The sequence below is a fragment of the Apiospora marii genome (genome assembly GCF_038362585.1).
Source record: "Apiospora marii strain CBS 49790 chromosome Unknown utg000012l_segment0_segment0, whole genome shotgun sequence".
In the NCBI taxonomy this organism is placed as follows: Eukaryota; Fungi; Ascomycota; class Sordariomycetes; order Amphisphaeriales; family Apiosporaceae; genus Apiospora; species Apiospora marii.
Genome location: NW_027117383.1, coordinates 598,871 through 619,630, shown reverse-complemented (window position 1 = coordinate 619,630; position 20,760 = coordinate 598,871). Strand labels below are relative to the sequence as shown.

Genomic DNA, 20,760 nt, shown 5'->3' with positions numbered 1-20,760 from the left:
AATTTTAAATATTTTTAATTTTTAAAAATATATTCTTAATTCTTTTTAATTTAATTTAATTATTTTCGAGGTTTAATCTTTATTTTTAATTAAGAATATTTCTTATATTTTTAAAATATAATCTTATTATAAAGGAAGTTAAATATCTTTTTAAAAATAATTCTTTTTATAATATTTAACCTTTAATTTCCTATATTTATAAATCTTTTTTTAAAACTATATTATTTATAATTAAAATAATTTTAAGAAATTATAATTAACGATAAATATAATTTCTAATTTATATATTATAATTAATATCTAATAAATTAAATTTAATATTAATTCCTTTATTTATAATTATAAAGTATATATTATTATAAATATTTATTATAATATATAATTAATTAATTATATTATATATATTTTATATAATATATAAAGTAATTATTTATATATATTATATATTAAAAAGATAAGAAAGTTATAAAAAATCCTTAATTATTTTAAAAAAAGGAAATATTAAATTTTTAATATTATAATTAATAATATTAAATTTTATTATATAATTTAAATTAATAATATTAAATAATTAATTAATTAATTAATATATTATTAATTAATTAATATTATTTTTATAATAAAATTAATATTAATTAATTAATAAAACGATTAATATAAAAAATATTAATTAATTAATAATTAATTAATTAATATTTTATTATATTTTTCAATATTTTAAACGTTAAAAAAATTTATTATTAAATAAAAAAATAATTTTAATAAAGTTTAAATTTACGTTTTTTTTTAAATAAATAAAATATATTATTATTATATTATAAAATTTTTTATAAATAATTTTTATTATAATAAAAAATAATAATATTATTATAATATATATAATAATAAACTTTTTTTAATATTAATATTATTTTTATTTTAAATTTTTTAAATATAATTAATTAATAATTTTTTTTTTTTATAAAAAATATTAATTTATTATTTATATTAAAAAGAAAATTTATATAAAATTTATTATTTTTTATATAATAAATTAAATTAAATAAATATATAAATTAATTAATTATATAATAATTAATTAATAATAAATTAATAATAATATATTTAATATTAAAAAATTATTTATTAATTTTAATTTATTTATTTCCTATTTATTAATAACGACTTTTTCTTTTTAATTAATTAAATTAATTTATAATTTTATTATATTAATTTTTATTAAATTTATTTAAAAATTCTATAATTTTTAAAACTTTATTTCCGTTTTATATATATATAAATATACCTTTTATTATTTAATAATTTCGATAACGATTTTCGTTATTATATATTTTATATATAATATATAAATTATATATATAAAAAATTATATATTATAATAATTTAAAAGGTATATTATTAAATATAATTTTAAATATTTTAAAATTAAATTCATTAAAAATAATATAATAATTATAAAAATAAAGTTTTTTAAAAAATTAAAATTTAATTATTAATTAATTAATAGTTTAAAAAAATAATATTATTTTTAATAAGAAATTAAAAGGCGTTAATTTTAATAAATATATATTAATTGATTTATTTACGAAACTTTTTAATATATATTATTTTAATATATTAATATAATCGAAAAGTTTATATAATTGTATAATATATATTTAATTATTACATTTAATAATTTTTTATAAGCTTTATAAGGTTTTTTATCGATTAAAATTAACGTAATTAATTTTTTAAATTAATATAAATAAATTATTAATATAATCGCTTTAATTAATAATAATAATAATAATATAAAACTTATTAAGTAATTTTTAATAACGTTAATTTTTATAATTAGTTTTAATTAAAATATTATAATTATTAAATTTATAAATACTTTTATTTATTAAATAAAAAAGGTTTAATAAAGTTTTAATTATTAAATTTAATATATAATTGAAATAATAATTTTATTAATAATATTTTCTAAATCTATAAATATTATTAATAAAGTTTATTATTATATTTATATTAATAATATTATTTTAAAAATAAAGTATTTTATTTTATTATTAATATTATATTAATTAATAAATTTATTATTATAATGTTAATAATATTATATAAAAAATTAAAATAAATTATAAATAAATCGCTTTAATTCCTTTATAAAAGAAATAAAACGAGGTTTCTTAATAAAATATTTTTATAATAATATATTTTATAATTTTTATAAATTTAAAATTAATATTATTTAAAATAATAAAAGCCCGCTATTTATAGGAAAAAAAAAAATTATTATAATATTAAAATAAGTTTAAATTTAAGGGATTTTTAAAACCCTTTTAAAATTATATAATATTAATAACTTACCTCTTTTAATTAAAAAAAAATTAAGTATAAACTTTATCCTATATAATTATTTAACGATATATTTAATATTTAAATTATATTAAATAATCTTTATAATAATTATAATATTAATATAATTTTATTATTATATATAAATAATTAAAAGAAATAAATTTTAAAATATTTTATATTTAAAATTAAAATAGCTATATAATTATAATAATATAATAATAATAATCTTTATTTAAAAATAAAACGATAATAGAATATTCTTTTATTTAATACTTTATAATTAAATATAATATTAATATAACTTTATTATTATATATAAATAAATAAAAAAGATAAATTATAAAATATTTTATATTTAAAATTAAAGTAATTATATTAATTTTTAAAAATAATATAAAAATAAAATCTTTTTAATTTAAAATAAAAGTTAATAATATAATTATAATATTAATATAATTTTATTATTATATATAAATAATTAAAAGAAATAAATTTTAAATTATTATATATTTAAAATAAAAATAATAATATAATAATAATATTAATATAACTTTAAATAAACGAATATTATTAAAATAAAAGTAATTATTAAAAAATAAAGGAAACTTTTATAATTATAAAGAGTTTATTAATAATTAATTTTTAAATAAAATTTAAAGTAGTAATAAAGAAAATATTATTTTTAATATAATTTATATAAAGATTAATATATAATATAAAAAGTAAATAATAATAATAATAATAATAAAGTTTAATTAAATTAAAATATAAATAGGATTAAAAAAAATTAAATTTATAATTATAAATATATATAATAAATATTATAATTAATTTTATAATAAAAAAAAAAAAAAGAAAGAAATTAAAAATATATTAAAGGGATTTTATAAGAAAATAATTTTATATATATATTTATATAAAAATAGGGATATATAACCGCGCGACGCCTAATCGGGAAAGGGGGCTAAACCCGGGAGGTGCGACAGCGTGTTCTCGATTACAAGAGATGCCCTGGCTCTATCTACCTGAGCTATTTCGAGACGCTGCGAGGGTTACAAAAAATTTCGGATTACAGTACCTCTGGATTGATGCTATCTGCATCATCCAGGACTCTGCAGAGGATTGGGTAGCGGAAGCGTCTAAGATGGCCGAGGTTTACGGCAACGCTTATCTCACCATCGCGGCAGACTCCAGCGGCGACGCTTTCCAGGGCCTCACTGGCGACGGACCGTACCGCAACCTATTCTTCCCGGCCGATGAAGGACGTGTTGCCAGACGTGACTGGCCATACGTCCAGTTTGGCAGCGGCCGCTTCCGCAACCTTCTCCGCTCAAAATTCCAGACACAATGTCCAAGCCGGTCAGGTCATGAAACCACGAATGTTCGTATTAGGATTATGGATGGCAAGACATCTCAAGGATACCATGGCAAATATTTCCTTCCCCCGAGTCTTCTGGAATCACGCGGCTGGTGCCTTCAGGAGGTTTTGCTCTCAAAGCGTGTTCTCCGATTTGGACAATCAGAGATTTCCTGGCAATGCCGGGAGATGGAATGTTGTGAGTGCTCCAAGCATACCCAGTTTTCCTCTCCGGATGGTTATGAACCCAACTACCTGGCCATCGTGAAGAATGATTTCTTTGGGGGAGTGGACGTGGCGCGAAACTGGCGCAAGATAATCGAAAACTACACGAGACGCCACCTGACTCGAGAGTCGGACATACTTCCAGCGATTGAAGGGATCGCCAAATGGGCCATGATGCGGTATCGAGTACCGAAAGAAAGTTATCTTGCAGGAATGTGGAGCTCGCAATTGAACAGCGATCTCGGTTGGTTCGCCCTAAGCAAACCCCAAGACCCCCTGCATTACACGAAGCCGCGCCAGAAGAGCAAGCGTGTAGACGGCTTTCCTACCTGGAGCTGGGCGTCGGTAACAGGCTCGGTAGGGTTCGTACAGGACGACGGGCTCGTTAAAGTACAAGGAATCGCTACGCCACCGGCGGCCGAACCGTTTCTGGTTCTTCAGGGCCAATTCTTCACTTCCGCTATTTGGCTGGATATACCAGAGCAAGAAGAGGCTGGCTCGACGCCAGATGATGGATGCGGTTCTTGCCTACTCTTTGCGGATAGGATCGAAAGGAAGATGCATCTCAACATTGACTGTTATCATTATCAACAAGAAAGCAAAGGAGTGCCAAGAGAGCTACACGCCTTGGAAACCTCCTATGGGTCGTGCCTGCTTCTTGAACGGTACCATGAGGCACCTTACGCAGGGGGGCTAGTCCAGTTTAAGAGAATTGGTATGGCGTTCGATGCCCATTATCCCGGAATGAAACTCAAGGATGACGTGGTGGCACTATTCTAGTCCGGTGATCAATGCACATATTCTTGGAGGAGATATCATGGTTATGTCCAGTCGCTGTTATGTTCAAAGTATGGTGATAATAACGATTCGCTTTAGCCCATGGCGACATTGTTTCTAGTGTATTCAGAACCATGTATACTAAGTTTCAGCACCAACTAAAGCTCTACAATCTCTAGGATCTCTCCTTCACGAGCCCGGAAGCTCAGATACGGACCCTCTTGTAGGGCCGTGAAAACATCATACAGCTGAAACTCATCCGGGCGATGTCTACCGTTGCCCAATGCCGGGTTCCCGCCCCCAACGTGGACGTGGCTTAGCGGCTCGGGAGAGGGCTCAAAGTCAAAGTACCAGAGGGTCTTGGCGATGACGAGGCCAACCTCCATGTACGCCATCGTCTTCCCGGCACAGCCTCGAGGCCCCATCAAGAACGGAGTAAAGGCGTCGGCCATGCCCCTCTTCGTCTTGAAAGAGTACCCGGAGTCGACATCCAGCCACCGCTCTGGTCGGAGGGAGAACGGGTCCGGGAAGTATTCTGGGTTGTGGTGGATGGAGTAGATGTTCACTCCAACGACTGTGCCGCGCGGAAGCAAGTGGCCGTCGATGATGTACGACTCAGCGTCGCTGTCTGCTCCGAGTTCCCTCCAGAGAGTGCCTGGCGCAGGAGAGGATAGTCGCAATGATTCATCGATACATGCGCGGAGATACCGGCAGCCGGCCAAGGCAGAGCCGCGAATGTCGTTGCTGTTCTGGAAGGTGTGCTGGATCTCGGCGCTGAGCTTCCGGTACGCATCGGGATTACGTGAGAGGTAGAAGAATGTGCCGCTGAGAGCTGTTTTCGTCGTGTCTCCCGCTACAACCGCAACACGTCAGCTTCAATCGTCGGGGGCGAATGAGGATACGGACAAGTTGATACGGACCTGCGGTAAGGAAGAGGTTGGACTCAGCCCAGAGATCGCTTTGTCGAAGGCCGCCGCCCGACTTCTCATCCAGGGCGTCGGCCACATACGAGTAGAGATCATGTTTCGCGTCCTTGGCCATCGCTGTACGCTGACGGATCATCTTCTCGATTAGAGACAAGTATCGACCGCGAAGCTCGCGGGATACCCGCACCAGGACCAGACCGAGCCGAAACATCCGGGCGCCAGGCCACTGCAAGAAGACATCGCTCCACAAAGTGCCGGCCTCCAGCATCGTCAGCATGAACTGGTTGGTCTCCTCGGTCTGTAGTCCGAGGTCGTATCCAAACCCCAGTAAGCCGGCAATGTTGAGGCCCAGCTGCCTCGACCTTTCGGTCATGTTGACTGGCGTGGAGGATCTGGCATCGGCCAGCAGTCTTCGTAGGTAAATGTCCACCTGCTCGATCATGATGGGCTCGAAAGCACGCATGGAGCGATCCGTCAGGACCTGCCCAATGAGCTGGCGGCGGGCGCGATGGAGGTGCCTATCGGTCGCGGTGAAGACGGTATAGCTAGTGAGACCTGGACCCATGGCCATGTAGGCCCTTGGCTTTGTCATCTGGTCATTTCGGTAGATATCTTATGGGCTCGTTAGCGGCCAGTAACTTCATACTGTGAGAGTATTCAGACCTACCTTTGAGGGCCCTGACGGAGTTGAAGACCAACTTGTTAGGGCCTTGACGAACAACAGAGCCGTACTTCTGCTGGTTCTGCCATGCCGTGAGATGAAGACGCCTGCGGTATGCGAAGAAGCCGTTGTAGGCGTCTGTGAGCTTGGCCGCAAGAGGGCCCGGGTATTTGATCAATAGATGCAGCAAGATTCTATAGGCGGCTATCATGGCGAGCTAGTTGTTTAGTAGTTGCGATTAATTATTTCGTTCAGTCATTTCCATGATGACGGGAGTTTCAAAGGCTTCGCTCGCCACTTACGTAGGTGATGAGTGCAGATGCACAATATCAGGCCGTTGCCGACAGCGTGTTGGGCGTGATGGCTGAGGCAGAATTCATGGTCGCAAACTGGGCTGGCGAATGAGCAGAGACGGTAATTGTGGTTCAATGGAAATACGAAACAGGAGGTAGGTTGCCTGGCACCACGCAGGCAATAAGGAAGGCTAGATGTTGGTTTGATCCGACCCCTCACGGATCCGAGGCTGGAGGCCGACGTAAGGGGGCAGATGTGAACTAGGTGTAGCAAACTCTACCTCCCAACTCCCTATGACCTGTTTCACCCCACCTTTGATTGCCCTTGACCTTTATCCATGCTGTCGAGACCTGTTTCTTCAATAGAACACTGGTCCGGAATGTTGCAGACACCAACTTAAGCTATCAAAGTGCAAGTAAACTAATAATTGAGTGACAATAAGATTGGTAAACAGTAAAAGGGTGTGTATTATTGGCGTGTCTCGAAGCTTGGTTAGATACCAGGTGATAATCTGCGAAGAAGATGGAAATTTAAATCATAAGCTAAAAAGAAAGGTTCGCACCCTCTGCGTTCAACTGACGCTGTGTACTTGGTAGTAGCTGACAAAAGGAGAAGAAAGAAGACAGGAAAAAGAAGTTCGTCTTTTATGGCCGTGAAACCATCAATTCGACGTGTAAGGGCAGAAGATCGAAAATATAGAACAACCAAATGAAATCGTGCAACCCTTATCCAGCGAAGGTACCGTTTGACCAGGGCGTTTCAACCAACAATTGTTCCTTCCTGCCGCCGCTGCTATTGTTGCTACTTCACCTACGAATAGGTGCTAGACATTGGAGTTAGGGGTGGATGTAGAAGCAATCTGATAGCGGCGTTGTGTAGCCCTCTTTGTAGCTTCTGCAGGGGAGGCAGGAATAGGCTCATGAGGGCCCACGATGTGACCAGCTCCGTTTTGGAGATTGAGTCTGTGTATATCCACGGCCTCCGTTTCGGTTCTGTACCCTACCAGTGATGCTCCGCATTTCCTGACCATCGTATCTGACGCATCAATGTTCGAAGGTGCAGGTGCATCAGAGCTGACTGCGTTGTTTGCAACACCCGTCGATTGGGTCGAGAACTCTTCTACGGTCGAGCCCTTGGAAGTTATCGTGGTCTGTGTTGAATATTAGTCTGTGTTTCGGATATAAGAGTAGTTCGCATGGTAACATTTGATGAGTACTTACCACGCCGGATTGCACCGTAGTATTGCTGCCCATATCCAGATTATCCCCTTGGCCACCCCCAGATGTGTCCTTGTCGCGGAGCATCTCTCTCTTGGACATTTTCTTGGCCGTATATTTCGTAGGCAGACGTGCGTCGATGCTTCTGAGGGTACGGGAGTGGTCTTGGACGAGATACAGGACAAGATCCCGTTTCTTGGAGTCGAGACTGCTAAAGTAATTCGATATCCGTGAACGCTCTGTGCATGCCCACAGGAAGGTCCCAAGTATGCAATGTTTCTTCTTCAGGGTCTTTAGGGTAAATACCGCGTCTTGGGAAACCTGGATGATGGAGCGTATTACTAGATCTATCGAAGATTGGGCTTTGACGGAGTGGGGAAGATCTTTAAGGACTCCTTGCAAAGCTTCGAGTTCCTGTATCCGCTCCTCATATCCGGCAGATCCGGTTCGCAGGTGGGTGATGAGTTCGAGTAAAATTGTTCCGGCAGAGTTGCTGTAGGCCAGAAGTTGGGCAATGGCAGCGGCTGTACCCAATGGTTCCATTGCGGCAACATTGACAGGGGTAATAGATCATGCGCCCTCGTAAAGTAATCACGGTTGACCATCGATGCATCCTCCCGTGTACCAGCTCATCTCTGTCTACCTGTTCGCTCTACTTTTTATTTCACCGTTGCAGCAGATTCTTTCGGTTTCGTTTCGTTTCTTTTTCATATTCTCCTATACCTGCTATGCCAGCTAAACAAAGACAAAATACTCACGAAAATCAGTTCACCCACATTGTCAACCTTGGGCGTGCTGTGCTTCCATTCGGCCATATTGCAGACGATAACACCATGCGATGGAACCTTGCCCGTAGTGTAAAATCTCCACTCTTGCATACACCGGGCTGCGGGAGTTCAATAAGGCTACGGGTGGGGAGCACAACATTTTCGGTGAGAGTCAGCTAATATAGTTCTGTGCAAACGACTGGTTGGGGGCTGGCCTTGCTTGTCGCCCGCTTCAAGAGCGATTCTTATCCGATCCATTATGATTGGACAAAGGTTGTGGGCCGGGGCCGCGTTCCATTTGTAGTGTTTCTTACCCCCAATCACTTGGCCAATGGGCTTTGCGTATCCTCCCCATACGTTCCGTCATCCTGTGTGGCTGCCAATTCCTTTTGGGAACAGAGTCCTACTCAAGAAAACCTTGGAAATGGCGAGGCTCTACTGTCGCCCGCTTGAAGGAGCATGTCAATCGCGGTTGGTAGATTAATAGAAGGAACGGCCCTCGTCAGCTTCCCCCAAATAGGATCTCGCAACTTGGAATCCTTCGCAGCTAGAATGATTACAGGTTCAGGTGAGACATAACTGCTATAATTGATTTCAAAGTTGGTGGTATAAGGCCCTGGCGGAGTTTCTTATGTCCAGGTATTATAGCATATAAGTTGACTTGACAAGCACATCTCGCTGGTGAATTTATTGGCTGATCATGCATAACGGATTTGTCGACTGGGCCTGGAACAACTCGTACAACAGCTAATAATCATCTGCCTCATGGCGCCCCATAATGAAACTATCAGTGCAGACAAAAGCCGCGTGTCAGATCATTCATCTCAAGAGGTCACTGACCGGAGCTCCAACGATACGCACGACAAATATAACAAGAACAATATCCCAATACCGGTTGTCCTGCTTCTTGTTATACTATCAATAGTTGCTATTGCCATTAGTGTACCTTTGGCTCTACTCGTACGTCTACCTCGGTTCTAGCCATCTTCGGACAGATGCGCTAATATATTGTATATTATCACTTCATACAGTCTCGCAACTTTAGCGACTCTTCGCCCGAGACCAATGCCGGCAATGTCCTTAACTCGGATGCCAAAGGAACATTGACCACGGCCAATGTCCAGTCCACGACACAGCCTATCACAACAACTCCTGCACCCAAGCTTCTCCAGGCTGGACAGGCATGCACAGCCAACTCCGACTGCATGGGGTCACTCTGTTACATAAGAGAAGGCCATTCGACCACTTGCTGCGGAACGGCTATATCGGGTTGCCCCGGCTCGTTCTGCACGGCCGACACAGACTGTGGTGCGCCATACCCATGTATCACATCCAGTAGTATGTGCTGCGGATACCCACCATATACACTGTGGAATACCAAAGGACAGTGTCTCACAAGTCTTTAAAGTAATAGAAATGTTTGTTCAACACACATGTATGTATTGAGCCGCGTTTATTCTTGTGCTCGAAGTGGAATGCAGGACGCCTATTGGATGGGGAAATGTACAACGGTCATTATATGATTTTCGGTCCTTAGATTTGGGGGAGACGCAATTAAACATACGAATTTCCATGAATAGCTTCACTAGCTACCTGTTTTGATATGAGCATTGATTCATAGCTGCTTGGTTGGGTGCAGCGTTAAGTACTTTAAAAAGGGGCCATTCCGATCCAACAGCGGGGCAGTGCATTAACGGGGCGGCGCCTGCCTGAACGCTTGCACGAGCTAACATCAGGCAGAAGCAGGCAGCAACGCCAATTGGAGCCATCGCATTTGAACATCTACAGTTCTATTAAAGCACATGTTTTTGCGTCGTCTGATAGGAATAGTCGTACATGATAGTATTCCGCAGCTTTCACGATTATTCTACTGCTTTTGCAATTTTTCATATCTGCCATTTGAACAACTCTGGTTACTCAAGCACATTACTTGGAGCTACCAGTCGCAACAGCCCCACTGTCGGCTATCCCAGTACGATTAATCTTGAACAGATTTGATTCCTTCAAGACTCACCACTCGAAGACTACCAGCTGCAACTACCTCAGCGCTGTAAAAGGAGACCGGGTCGCTGATTATACCGAGGAACATTATAAGATGATCCTTTTTGGAAAAATTCCCACGGAGATGGAGGTGGATCCTGCACCGGCAGAGATACGCTCAGCATCGCCAACTGCCATGTCAACTACCAAAATGCAAGCCCCGACTCCGAGTTTGCGTTGCTCAAAACGAAAACGTGCCGCTGTGTCCTACGTAGAGCCTGAATTGAACGACGACATGCTCTGCGATTCCGATCAAGAGGAGCAAGAAGATGATGAGGACGATGATGGCGAATTTGGCAAACGGCAAAAGGTGAGCTAGCAGCTTCTAATGCCAATTGCGCTACATTGCCTAACCTCATCTCCAGAAACGGAAGCGGGCTGCCCAGCCCAAGAAGAAGCAGGGAAAGCCATTCCCATTCCAGTCACTTCCGGCCGAGCTGAGGAACACCATCTACGACATGGTCCTGACGGATCCCCGCGGCGGGGTCCATCTGGAGGCCAAGAGCAAGTCGCACCGCCGCATCGCCAAGCACTGCGAACCCTTTTATGGGCGCCGCGGCTGGACCGCCGATGACCCGGCCGCATTGTGGGACCGAAGCGGCGACTACCGGCTCTGCGCCGCCCTGCTTGCCACCAGCAAGGCCATCTACGCCGAAGCCGCGCCGATACTGTACGGGCAGCGCTTCGTCGCCTCGGACGGCTTCGCTCTGATGGCGTTCCTCATGCTCCTGAGCCCGGCGCGGATGGCGCTGCTGCGCACCGTGGCCCTGCAAGAATGGACCGACACGCGCTCGCACAGCAGCACGAACCTGCCGGCCGTGGCGCTGCTGCGGGACGCGGCGCCGCACCTCGAGGCGTTCGAGATTCGGACCCCGCTCGTCCACCGCTTCGGCGGCTCCTACTTCGCGCGGCACCGGGGCGCCCCCGCGCCCGTGGTCCGGCTCGCCCGCAAGATCTACCGCGACTGCCACCCGCTCCTCTACGCCGTGATGCGCGCGCGCGGGTTCGAGGCCGTGCTCGACGTCGTCCGGCTGGTCGACGAGGACTGGGAGACGCTGGCGCACGACTCCCGGCTGATGATCAAGGTGGACCGGCCGACCGGGAGCCTGGACGGCGAGGTGCGGCAGTTCAAGGGCTTGTATGCGAAAGAGCTAAGAAAACTCATGACGGGAGGCACCTGATCTATGTTTTCATTGTATTATTTCTGTATATTAGATCTGCTGTGTTCTAGAGAGAACATATTTACGAAGTTATGATCCCACGCATTCCATTTATTTGAAATATATGTATACATAGCCACTTCAATTTCTATTACGACTTTGATTCCTATACCCACAGCAGCCCCAATAGAGGTTCATAGAACTCTCGTGACTATGCTGAGTTACTAATGTGCCGCATATGTCAGCAAGATGATAGGCACAATGATTGCCCGACCCACATTGCCAACCCCTGCTAAGCCCGCTTTCCCTGTATAGGCAGAGGGGGGGTCTTACTGGCGGCACAGTGTCTGTCAGTCTCTGATGATGACGTGCAAGCTGAATGATTACCCGGCCAGATATGTCGTGCCTGTGTAAGCAACATGCATGTAATACAGGCATATGAGCTTACATATCCATGATGGGTTAAGAGTGTTGCAGCCACGGCCACACGATCAAGATATAAAAGGTTCTGATTATCGTGAAACAATGTCTTCAGAATATGTGTAACCCCAAAAGCTCTGGTGCACATTCCAAGATCCCTCTTTTCCATCCTACGATCATGTTATTGCGAGCGCTATTAAGCCTGAGCACTGTTGCGGCGCTGGTGGAGGCACTGCCAGGTAGAAGTGCAAACCAGTCCGATGACTGTCGGGAAATCCGCATCCCCATTACCGTGGAAGTTCCTCGGTTTCTCATCGGCACGAGGATCAACGATGACTGGGATGCCGCCGCGCTCACTTTCAACCTCACGCGGCGCGACTTTGGCCAGCCCAGTTTCCCGCTCCCCATAAGCGGCACCTCGGCCGCCCCGGTGAAGAGCACGTACGAGGTGGGAGCCACCTTCTGCGGGACCGGCGCGACGACGTTGATACTCACGCATGGGATCCTGGAGTCTAAGCTGTAAGAGGAACGGAAAAGGAGTTGAGAAAAGTTCCGAGACTAATCCGGCTGCTAGGTATTGGCAACCCGACCTTGCCGACTCCGATGAATACAACTTCATCGAGTCCGCGGTCGAAGCCGGTTATTCGGTTCTAAGCTATGACCGCATCGGCGTCGGCTCCTCCTCGAGGCAAGTTACCCATTCCTCAGCATCACCGGTAATAACATCTCCCCGCTAACGGACGTTCTTCCAAGGATAAACTCCCTCACGGACGCCCAATTCCAAGTCCAAGTCGCCGTCCTGGAGTCCCTGGTAGCCCACGTCCGCAGCACAAATACCAGTAGCACCGCCACCGCCACCCCCCGCAAGGTCGTCCTCGTAGGCCACAGCTACGGCGCCTACCTTTCCATCGCGGCCGCGGCCTCGAACCAGACCCGCCTCGCCGTAGACGCCGTCGTCCTCACGGGGTTCGCGGGCGGCTTCTCGCACTTCGCGCCCTTCCTGGCCGGGGCCGGGCTGCGTGTGGCGCGGGACCGGCGGCCCGACCGCTGGGGCGCGCTGGACCCGGGCTATCTGACGAGCGCCGACCTGTATTCGGACGCCTACATTTACTTTCATGACGGGGACTACGAGCGGCGTGTCGCAGAGTGGACGCACGACCGCGGCAGCGAGCCGTTTGCCGTGGGGGAGCTGCCCTCGCTGCTTGCCACCGATATCGAGTATGGGTTTGTCCAGGCGCCTGTGCTGATCGTGCAGGGACTCTACGACGTTTCGGCATGCGGGGGCAACTGTACCGGGCAGCTGAGCGAGTTCAAGGGAGACTTGACGGGGGCCTCGGTTGTGGAGACGGTGGAGGATCTGCCTGCTGGGTAAGTGATTTTCTGTTCCTTTGTTGTGTGATCGTTATGTCGCGTCCACGTAAAGAACTCCTGAGCGAGTTAGCGGCTTTGGAACCCAAGGCTAATGAAAAGAGTTAGGCACAACTTGAATCTTCACCTTGTGGCGCCCAAGGCATTTGCAATGATGTTTGACTTCCTGAAGAGACAGGGTCATTAACCAGAGTGATTGATCCGTGTCGCGTCAGGAGTAACACGGCCACGCTTGCGTGATGGACATATACAACGCTATTGATGCAGGATATAGTTTTTCCCAAGGCAGCTTATCCCAAGGGCTTGGGAGTTCAGCCATGTGGCAATGAGAAAGATAAATGCATTGTACCATTTTTGCAAGACGAGGCTACCAAACCACAAATACTCTTTATCCTTCTTTCTCCAAGTGACGATCGGTGAAAGAGGGTGGGAGACACGTCATGAAAGCACTTGTTGTTCACAATCGCATTGTAGCCGTTCCCCGACGCACCAAAGAACGCAGCTTCACTCGATCATTTATAATCGACGTTGCGAAATCTACAATACAACAGTGAGTGCCAAAATATCTCAACTTAACGATCACTCCTTCCCTAACACACGATATTACGGCAACAAAGCTTCATAATTCATTAGGGAGAAGCTGCTCCATCATCGACACCACCACGTCACGATGCAACCCGGAAACCCCACCGACGACATGTTCCCCACGAACAACCAAGACTTCGACATGTTCGGCCCAGCCGCCGCGGGGGAGTGTGAGAGTTGCAAGGGACCCTGCACGAACGTCGCCACGGATCCTGAGACCTATGACATGGCCTTCGAGAGTTATGATACGCTGGATATGAACCTCATGGGTATGCACGCCCCCTTTGCGCTATACTCAGATGCGGGGGTGATCCTGATAAACCCAGAAGGTCACCAGCAGCTCCAACACGACTTTCCTGAGCCTTCCACTTGGGAAATGGACCTTGTGAGCGCATTCGATGAGGAGATGGCCATCAGCCAGTTCGTGGATCCATTTATGCCCGAGTATTCCAACCCGCATTATGGCTCTTTCTTCCCACTTTCCCAGCAGGGTCAAGATGTCGTTGAGACATATTACCGACCCCGCGAGCCATTCGCCGCCGCCGACTTCCCCCAGCCTATCGTTGCACAGGACGACTGCCCTCCATCGTGGCACGAAGGATTGTTTCCGGAGAGCAATGGTGCTACTACCATTGACCAGATCAACGAGAGCGCAGGGATATATCACGACCCACTGGACCACGAGCAATGGGCATCGACCGGGGTCTCGCCCGGGTCTATGTCACAACAGTACGCAGAACTTTTGTTATGTCCGGAGGAGGCGCTTCCAGAGATGGAGATGACACTCGGAACCCCCATCTTGGACAGCTTCTCACATCATGATACTTATCAGCACGATGCAGAGGGCCACCAGCAGTGCCTGCCGACCTCGACTCCGACCTCGACCTCGAACCACGACGCGGACTGGGCCGACGACGAGACTTACCGCGGAATACCGCTCCAGGCGAGAGACATGTCCTTCTGCGCCCTCCTGCAGCTGAACGACTCCTTCGCCGACCTCGTATACCTGCAGTGGCGCGAGGTCGCGGAGGAGCACATCTGGCGGCCGTGCCGCGACATCTTCGCCGACTACCCCACCATCCGCGGCCTGGCGACCATGTTCAACCTGCGAATGTCGGAGGATGAGGATGCGGATGGAGAAGAGGAAGAGGAAGAGCAGGGAGCTTATACTTCATCGACTCATGAGGATAACGAGGAGGATGAGGGATGCGACTCAGAAGATCACGCATCCGTCGCGGCAACCGCTGGTGAGTTGGATGACGATGTTGAGATGCGAGATTGATTGATTTAGCAAGCTAAACCGCCGATGCAGATTTATTTAGGTAGCAATCCTCCTTGATTGCAATGACAGGCCCGGAGGCAAGTCCGACGGGGAATTAATCGATAATAACTTCATTAGCGAAGCAGAATACTTGATTCTGATGAGAAAAAATCGTGACCTGATTGACATCCAGCAATGACTTGCATTTTGTTTCGCTTTCAAAGCTGACATGACCATTGATTGATTCCAACTTGCGAGGGGGGCAGGAACACGCGGATGAAACGCATCTGAGGACGCAACGTGGTTGGTGGGGAATCTGGGTAAGCGAGATCTGGCGGCGCAGTCTAGCAGCTGCAGACCACTGAAGTCCCCCGTTGTTTCGCTGGCTGGCGTTGACCGTCCAGCTGGCAAATCTCGCACAACCACTGCGCTGGGTTAGATCGGGTCGCTGGAGCGCATGGAGCTGGGGGCTGATTCTGGAAAAGCTTGGTGGGTTTACCCGCTGTATTCGGTTCCTAGTGAAACGCCCTCTGGGCTCTGGGGTTAGTCGCGTTTTCTTTATCCAGACGGTCTTGCGATGCGTGCGTTCTTGGCCTGTTGACGACAAAGGTTTGTGTAGTTTGGCGCAATTGAGCCGCGGTGCTTAACATACGAGGTAAAGTCTTTTTGACATGATTTTCATTCTTGAAATCGATTGCAACAGTAGATACGAGAATATTTGCGGTTGGACAAATGTATCGCTTGGGAAACGGAACAACTGCCAGAACAGCTTGGCAGCTCTCTGCCAAACACCGTCGGCATAAGCGGCCGCATCTAGAACCCCAAACCCTAATTACCGATGCGGCGCCCTGATTGGCCCCCAGACGGACAAGAAACATTAAGCGGAGGCCGGGCTCCCTGGCATTTTTGAGCCTCTCGAGTCTCAGGCTTGCCTCGAATGCCTGCACATGTAACATGGCTTTTCTACTCCCGCCCAAGCACCCGGCCAATGGCGACCCCTGTTCGGCCGCCCATGGTGACACTCGCCATGACCAAACTTGGCACGAACGGCTATTTGGGTATGGGCGACTCGACGCGATATGGGGGGAATTGGGACGAAACGGTTCCAATGGGGACTTTTTACTTGCACGGTGCAGGCAGGCAAAGCCGCCCACTGAATCAGAAAAGCCGAGTGTGTTTATGGCAGGTAGAATATCTGTTTCGGCAGTCGATCAATAAAACATTTGACGCCTCTTCCCCTCGAACGCCCTCTCCCTCTCCAGCTTTCTCTTCTCGCCAAGACGAAAGACTAAACTTTCCTCTTCGCCTTCTTTCCCTTTTCATTCAGACGTCGTATACCCGGTGTATAGTTTCGAACGATCTGCTTCTTACATTTTAATATCGCCTGCCTCTAAAACAAAACAAAAATTTCGAAGCCGGTCTTCCTAGTCCTATTCACCCTCTCATACCTAATAATCACACCAATTCACCAAGATGCCTTCGAAACAGCAAAGATACAACGACGTGAGCGCCGACGACCGCGACGACCGCTCCAGCACCGAGGTCGAGTCGCTGATGGAGGAGAAGCAATGGCCCGGAGGCCTCAGCACGACGGGCCGCCAGACGCGGACGCAGCGGACGTGCGCCGTCTTCAACCAGTGGCGGTGGCTCATCGACACCACCCTGCTCGTCGCCATCCTCGTCTTCGTCGTCCGGCTGCAGTCGCCCGCCGGCGCCGTGCAGTCCAAGTACCAGCTCAACGGCGACATTACGGGCGTCGGTCCCAAGTGTAAGCCATCGGACCCCCCCCCCCCGTTCACGTAAACCGTCTTCCCATCATGCTAACCCGTCCGCGCGCGTGCAGTCACAGAAAAGGTCGTCAAGTGGGAGCCTGATGAGGAGTACGCACCCTACAACATCTCCGAGTTCTTCGAGCCCCAGGTCCTGGACAAGTGGAACAAGCTGATGCCCCGTACGTCTTCCCTCTCCCATCGCCACCTGCTTTCCTTCCCACTAACCCGCACCGCACAGTCGGCATGGGCTTCCAAGAAGTCAAAGACCCCTCCTCGCCCAAGTACAGCAACCTCCCGACGCCCATCGAGTGGTCCGAGGGCAAGACGGTCTTCACGACGTCGTGGACGCACCAGCTGCACTGCCTCTGGGCCGTGGTGCAGACGTACGCGGGCCTCAAGACCAACACGACGCTGCCCGAGGACCACCACTGGCACATGATCCACTGCTTCTCGTACATGCGGCAGGCCATCCTCTGCTCCGCCGACACCGCCATCGAGGGCCACGAGACCACCTTCCCCGACGACAACGGCGGCTCCGACGGCTGGGACGCCCACCACGTCTGCAAGGACATGGGCGAGGTCCGCTCCTACCCTCGAGAGCGTCCGCGCCTACTCGGACCAGGAGATCTTCTAGGCCGGGGCAAGCAAGGAACTCGAATTTTGGCATATAGCGGCGCGATCGGAGCGAAATGTTGTTGATTGAAGCGCCAAGTTGCTGCCGCTGCACTAGAAGCATGATACAGCTCTAGTTGAACAGGGTACCAAAGACGATAACGGCATCTTCCCGGCATCCACTGCAAGGCGAGTGGCGCACCGCGGGCTAATCGTTAGTTCGTTCGAACCAGAGCGCAATGAGCCATTGGGTCAGCCACCCCGTTGATGAGTCGATCTGGGGTTCGCCAGGCGGTGCCTATGGCTGCTGTTCTGCTATCCGCATCATGGTGTCCTCGATCAAGTACCTGTATATAGACCGTTGATTGGTATGAGAAACACGTGAAAGACATCCACACATCGTTTTTCTCCCCTTGCTGTGCCGTGGTGGTGACCCAAACTAAGCTGTGCCGCATTCTTGCTTACAAAATTGGTCCCTTTCGGTCGATCGTAGGACTAGGGCCCACCCCCATCGAATGAATCCCTTGTCAGCAATCCATCAATTCCTTGGAATCTAATTGATCAGTCAGATTGGATCACGTGGAGGGCGCTGACGATCAAAGTGTAAATGGACCTCATTTCATGTGACCGACCGGACAGAAAACGGAAACCAGGTAAAAGCGATTTCGCCTCGAAAAGAACGAGGGAAAGGATAAAAGAATCTATTGACGATGACTTGCGAAAGTGCCCCTGGGGTATTGATTCTTTCGGATCGTGAAATGATCCAGATGCAAGCATAAACCCTAATTTAACTCCCGCAATGCTTTTTTTTTTTTTCTCTCTTAAAAAGTCAAATCTCTTCTCCGACCCCAATCAGGCCGTGTTCTTCATGCCCGTCGTCGGTTCGGGCTTCTCCAACCGCAGCGCCCACAGCAACCAGTCCTCAAGGGGGAGGAAGTTGAGCAGGAACTTGTTGCCCAAGTACGAGATAAGCACGACGAACGCGCCAGCGACGGCGTCGAGGATGTAGTGGTTCGCGGTCGAGACGATGGCCAGCAGGATCAGCGCGGGGTAGCAGATGCCCGAGATGAGGTACGCGGCGCGGACAAAGGCCGACCGCCGCGTCTCTTGCTCTCCGGCGTCGCCCATCTGCTTCAGGAACCGCGGCACCTCCAGATCGTCGCCGGTCGCGTCGGGGCTGGGCGGGAGAATCGAGGCGTCGTCGAGGGACAGGTGCTTCTGCGAGCTGAAGGGGCGGCACCAGGTGCGCATGAACCCGCTCTCGTACACGAACACGCAGCCGATGCAGAAGGCGTATCCGAAGTGCATACTGGGCATCGCCGCAAGCTTGTTAACGTAGTTACCGCTCATCCAGACGCTGGCGGCGTCCTCGGCATTGACCGTGTCGAGAAAGCCGTACTCGATGGGCAGCAGGCGCGGGGGCATGCACGGGTAGACGGTGAAGGTGAAGAAGGCGAACAGGTTGAGGAGCGACATGGTGCGGCGCACCGTGCAGAAGCGCTGGTGCGATGGCGCCATGGTGTAGTACCACGCGATGAAGCCCACGGTGCCGGGAATGTGAATCAGGGCGTAGACTCGGTTCAGGATGGTCAGGAATAGCTCGCGAACATCCCCCGCCACGACTCCGGCCAGGAACCACTGCTGTACCCGCCACTCGATCCAGCGCTCCGTGCCCGTGCCCTTGCCGCCCGTGAACCACGCCTCCAGCTCCAGTATCGAGATTCCGTGGTCCTGGGCCACATTCCAGAGGCCCACGCTTCCTCCGTACCACACGGCGGACAGGTACGCCGTCATGCGGTAGAAGAAGTAGGTCAGGATCCAGTAGAACATCTCGATCAAGAAGGGGAACTTCTGGAGGATTCGGGAGTGGACATGGCGGGCGAATCGGAGCGAGTTGGGCGTGTGGACCGTCCAGATGCCGAGGATGCGCCTGCGCTTGGGGGCGAACTGCGACGAGGAGGGCGACGGCGACCGGTAGCCGTCCGAGTCGAATGAGTCCCGGTCATAGTCGAAGTCGTCTCGCGCCGCCTTGAGGGGCTTGTAGTTCGGGGAGCTGGAGGAGCTCAGGATGGAGTAGCTCTTTTTTCGGGTGATGAACATGGCACCAAATAGGATTCCTACAATGACCTGGGGGGATCCTGGTTAGCTTCGGGATCAGTTGCGGCTTAGGGGCGGGAAGATTACGTACGACTGGCTCAACCCATTCTGGCATTTTCCAGACCTTCAACTTGGGTAGATTGGGGACACCCGTGTTTGGTTCCATGATGGCGGTTGCGGTTACGTGCGCCCGGGGATCAAAAAGTGGTGTGCTAGCAGGCTGGTAGGGCGCTCGCGACGTAACGAGGCACGCGAGAGCAGTCCAGAAGATACTTTTTGGTCACTGCCAAAGGGTTCGGTGCGCTGTTGAACTTGCGACACCAAGGCCACGAGACTTGACAGGCACTGGGACTCCCAAGTAGCAATTGATTACGGAGGCGGCTGTTTTCGAAGAACACAAGATGCGTCAAGAAGCTCGAGGCGGGTATGTCGTCGAGTCGGGACAGGAAAGCTGCTCGAAAGGACTCGGAGGGAGTGAAACGCCTGAGTCTGGCTGGTATGGGCGATTAAGGATAGAGGAAGTTGCCAACACCAAATCAACAAGCCTCTGGCGAGCCAAGAGGCAGGAGGACCAGAAGAAGGATAAATGGGGAAAATATTACTATGAATAAGTGAAGGCGGATGAACCAGGTTGGAGCAGGAAAGGAAAAGAGAAGAAGCAGGCAGTTGTGCTTGATCTGACGAACTGGACTTGACTGACTGACCACATGCATGGGACAACTAGTCAGGGCGGTTTGGATCAAATAAAGTGGTCTTCTTTGCACTTGCTTGTGAGATGCTTCTTCGAGACGCTGGTGCTGGCGCAGCCTTGCTCTCCCGGTGCGCATTCAACGCCAATCCGACATGGAAACTGGAGTTCATCACCCCCACCAAAA

General features: G+C 46.4%; 8 protein-coding genes across 8 annotated transcripts; 5 read left to right on the top strand and 3 right to left on the bottom strand.

Moving 5' to 3' along the window:
- Nucleotides 1-3,352: 3,352 nt before the first annotated feature.
- Nucleotides 3,353-4,708, top strand: PG985_014992 (HET-domain-containing protein; the record flags this gene model as incomplete). Its single annotated transcript, XM_066834758.1, has 1 exon — nt 3,353-4,708. One exon carries the CDS (start codon nt 3,353-3,355, stop codon nt 4,706-4,708), a length of 1,356 nt encoding a protein of 451 aa, XP_066677368.1.
- Nucleotides 4,709-4,863: 155 nt separating this feature from the next.
- PG985_014991 (uncharacterized protein) lies at nt 4,864-6,503 on the bottom strand (the record flags this gene model as incomplete). The annotated part of the gene is made up of 3 exons (XM_066834757.1): nt 4,864-5,558; nt 5,626-6,243; nt 6,299-6,503. 3 exons carry the CDS (start codon nt 6,501-6,503, stop codon nt 4,864-4,866), a joined length of 1,518 nt encoding a protein of 505 aa, XP_066677367.1.
- Nucleotides 6,504-7,409: 906 nt separating this feature from the next.
- PG985_014990 (uncharacterized protein) lies at nt 7,410-8,346 on the bottom strand (the record flags this gene model as incomplete). Its single annotated transcript, XM_066834756.1, has 2 exons — nt 7,410-7,736; nt 7,807-8,346. The coding sequence occupies 2 exons, from the start codon at nt 8,344-8,346 to the stop codon at nt 7,410-7,412; spliced, it is 867 nt and encodes a 288-aa protein (XP_066677366.1).
- Nucleotides 8,347-10,845: 2,499 nt separating this feature from the next.
- Nucleotides 10,846-11,791, top strand: PG985_014989 (uncharacterized protein; the record flags this gene model as incomplete). The annotated part of the gene is made up of 2 exons (XM_066834755.1): nt 10,846-10,920; nt 10,976-11,791. The coding sequence occupies 2 exons, from the start codon at nt 10,846-10,848 to the stop codon at nt 11,789-11,791; spliced, it is 891 nt and encodes a 296-aa protein (XP_066677365.1).
- Nucleotides 11,792-12,368: 577 nt separating this feature from the next.
- Nucleotides 12,369-13,562, top strand: PG985_014988 (uncharacterized protein; the record flags this gene model as incomplete). The annotated part of the gene is made up of 3 exons (XM_066834754.1): nt 12,369-12,709; nt 12,765-12,878; nt 12,944-13,562. 3 exons carry the CDS (start codon nt 12,369-12,371, stop codon nt 13,560-13,562), a joined length of 1,074 nt encoding a protein of 357 aa, XP_066677364.1.
- A 666-nt stretch (nt 13,563-14,228) lies between these two features.
- PG985_014987 (uncharacterized protein) lies at nt 14,229-15,425 on the top strand (the record flags this gene model as incomplete). Its single annotated transcript, XM_066834753.1, has 1 exon — nt 14,229-15,425. The coding sequence occupies one exon, from the start codon at nt 14,229-14,231 to the stop codon at nt 15,423-15,425; it is 1,197 nt and encodes a 398-aa protein (XP_066677363.1).
- Nucleotides 15,426-16,877: 1,452 nt separating this feature from the next.
- PG985_014986 (uncharacterized protein) lies at nt 16,878-17,810 on the top strand (the record flags this gene model as incomplete). Its single annotated transcript, XM_066834752.1, is given in 4 exon segments — nt 16,878-17,172; nt 17,248-17,355; nt 17,415-17,755; nt 17,775-17,810. 4 exon segments carry the CDS (start codon nt 16,878-16,880, stop codon nt 17,808-17,810), a joined length of 780 nt encoding a protein of 259 aa, XP_066677362.1.
- Nucleotides 17,811-18,640: 830 nt separating this feature from the next.
- PG985_014985 (uncharacterized protein) lies at nt 18,641-20,051 on the bottom strand (the record flags this gene model as incomplete). The annotated part of the gene is made up of 2 exons (XM_066834751.1): nt 18,641-19,915; nt 19,977-20,051. 2 exons carry the CDS (start codon nt 20,049-20,051, stop codon nt 18,641-18,643), a joined length of 1,350 nt encoding a protein of 449 aa, XP_066677361.1.
- Between the last annotated feature and the right edge of the window lie 709 nt (nt 20,052-20,760).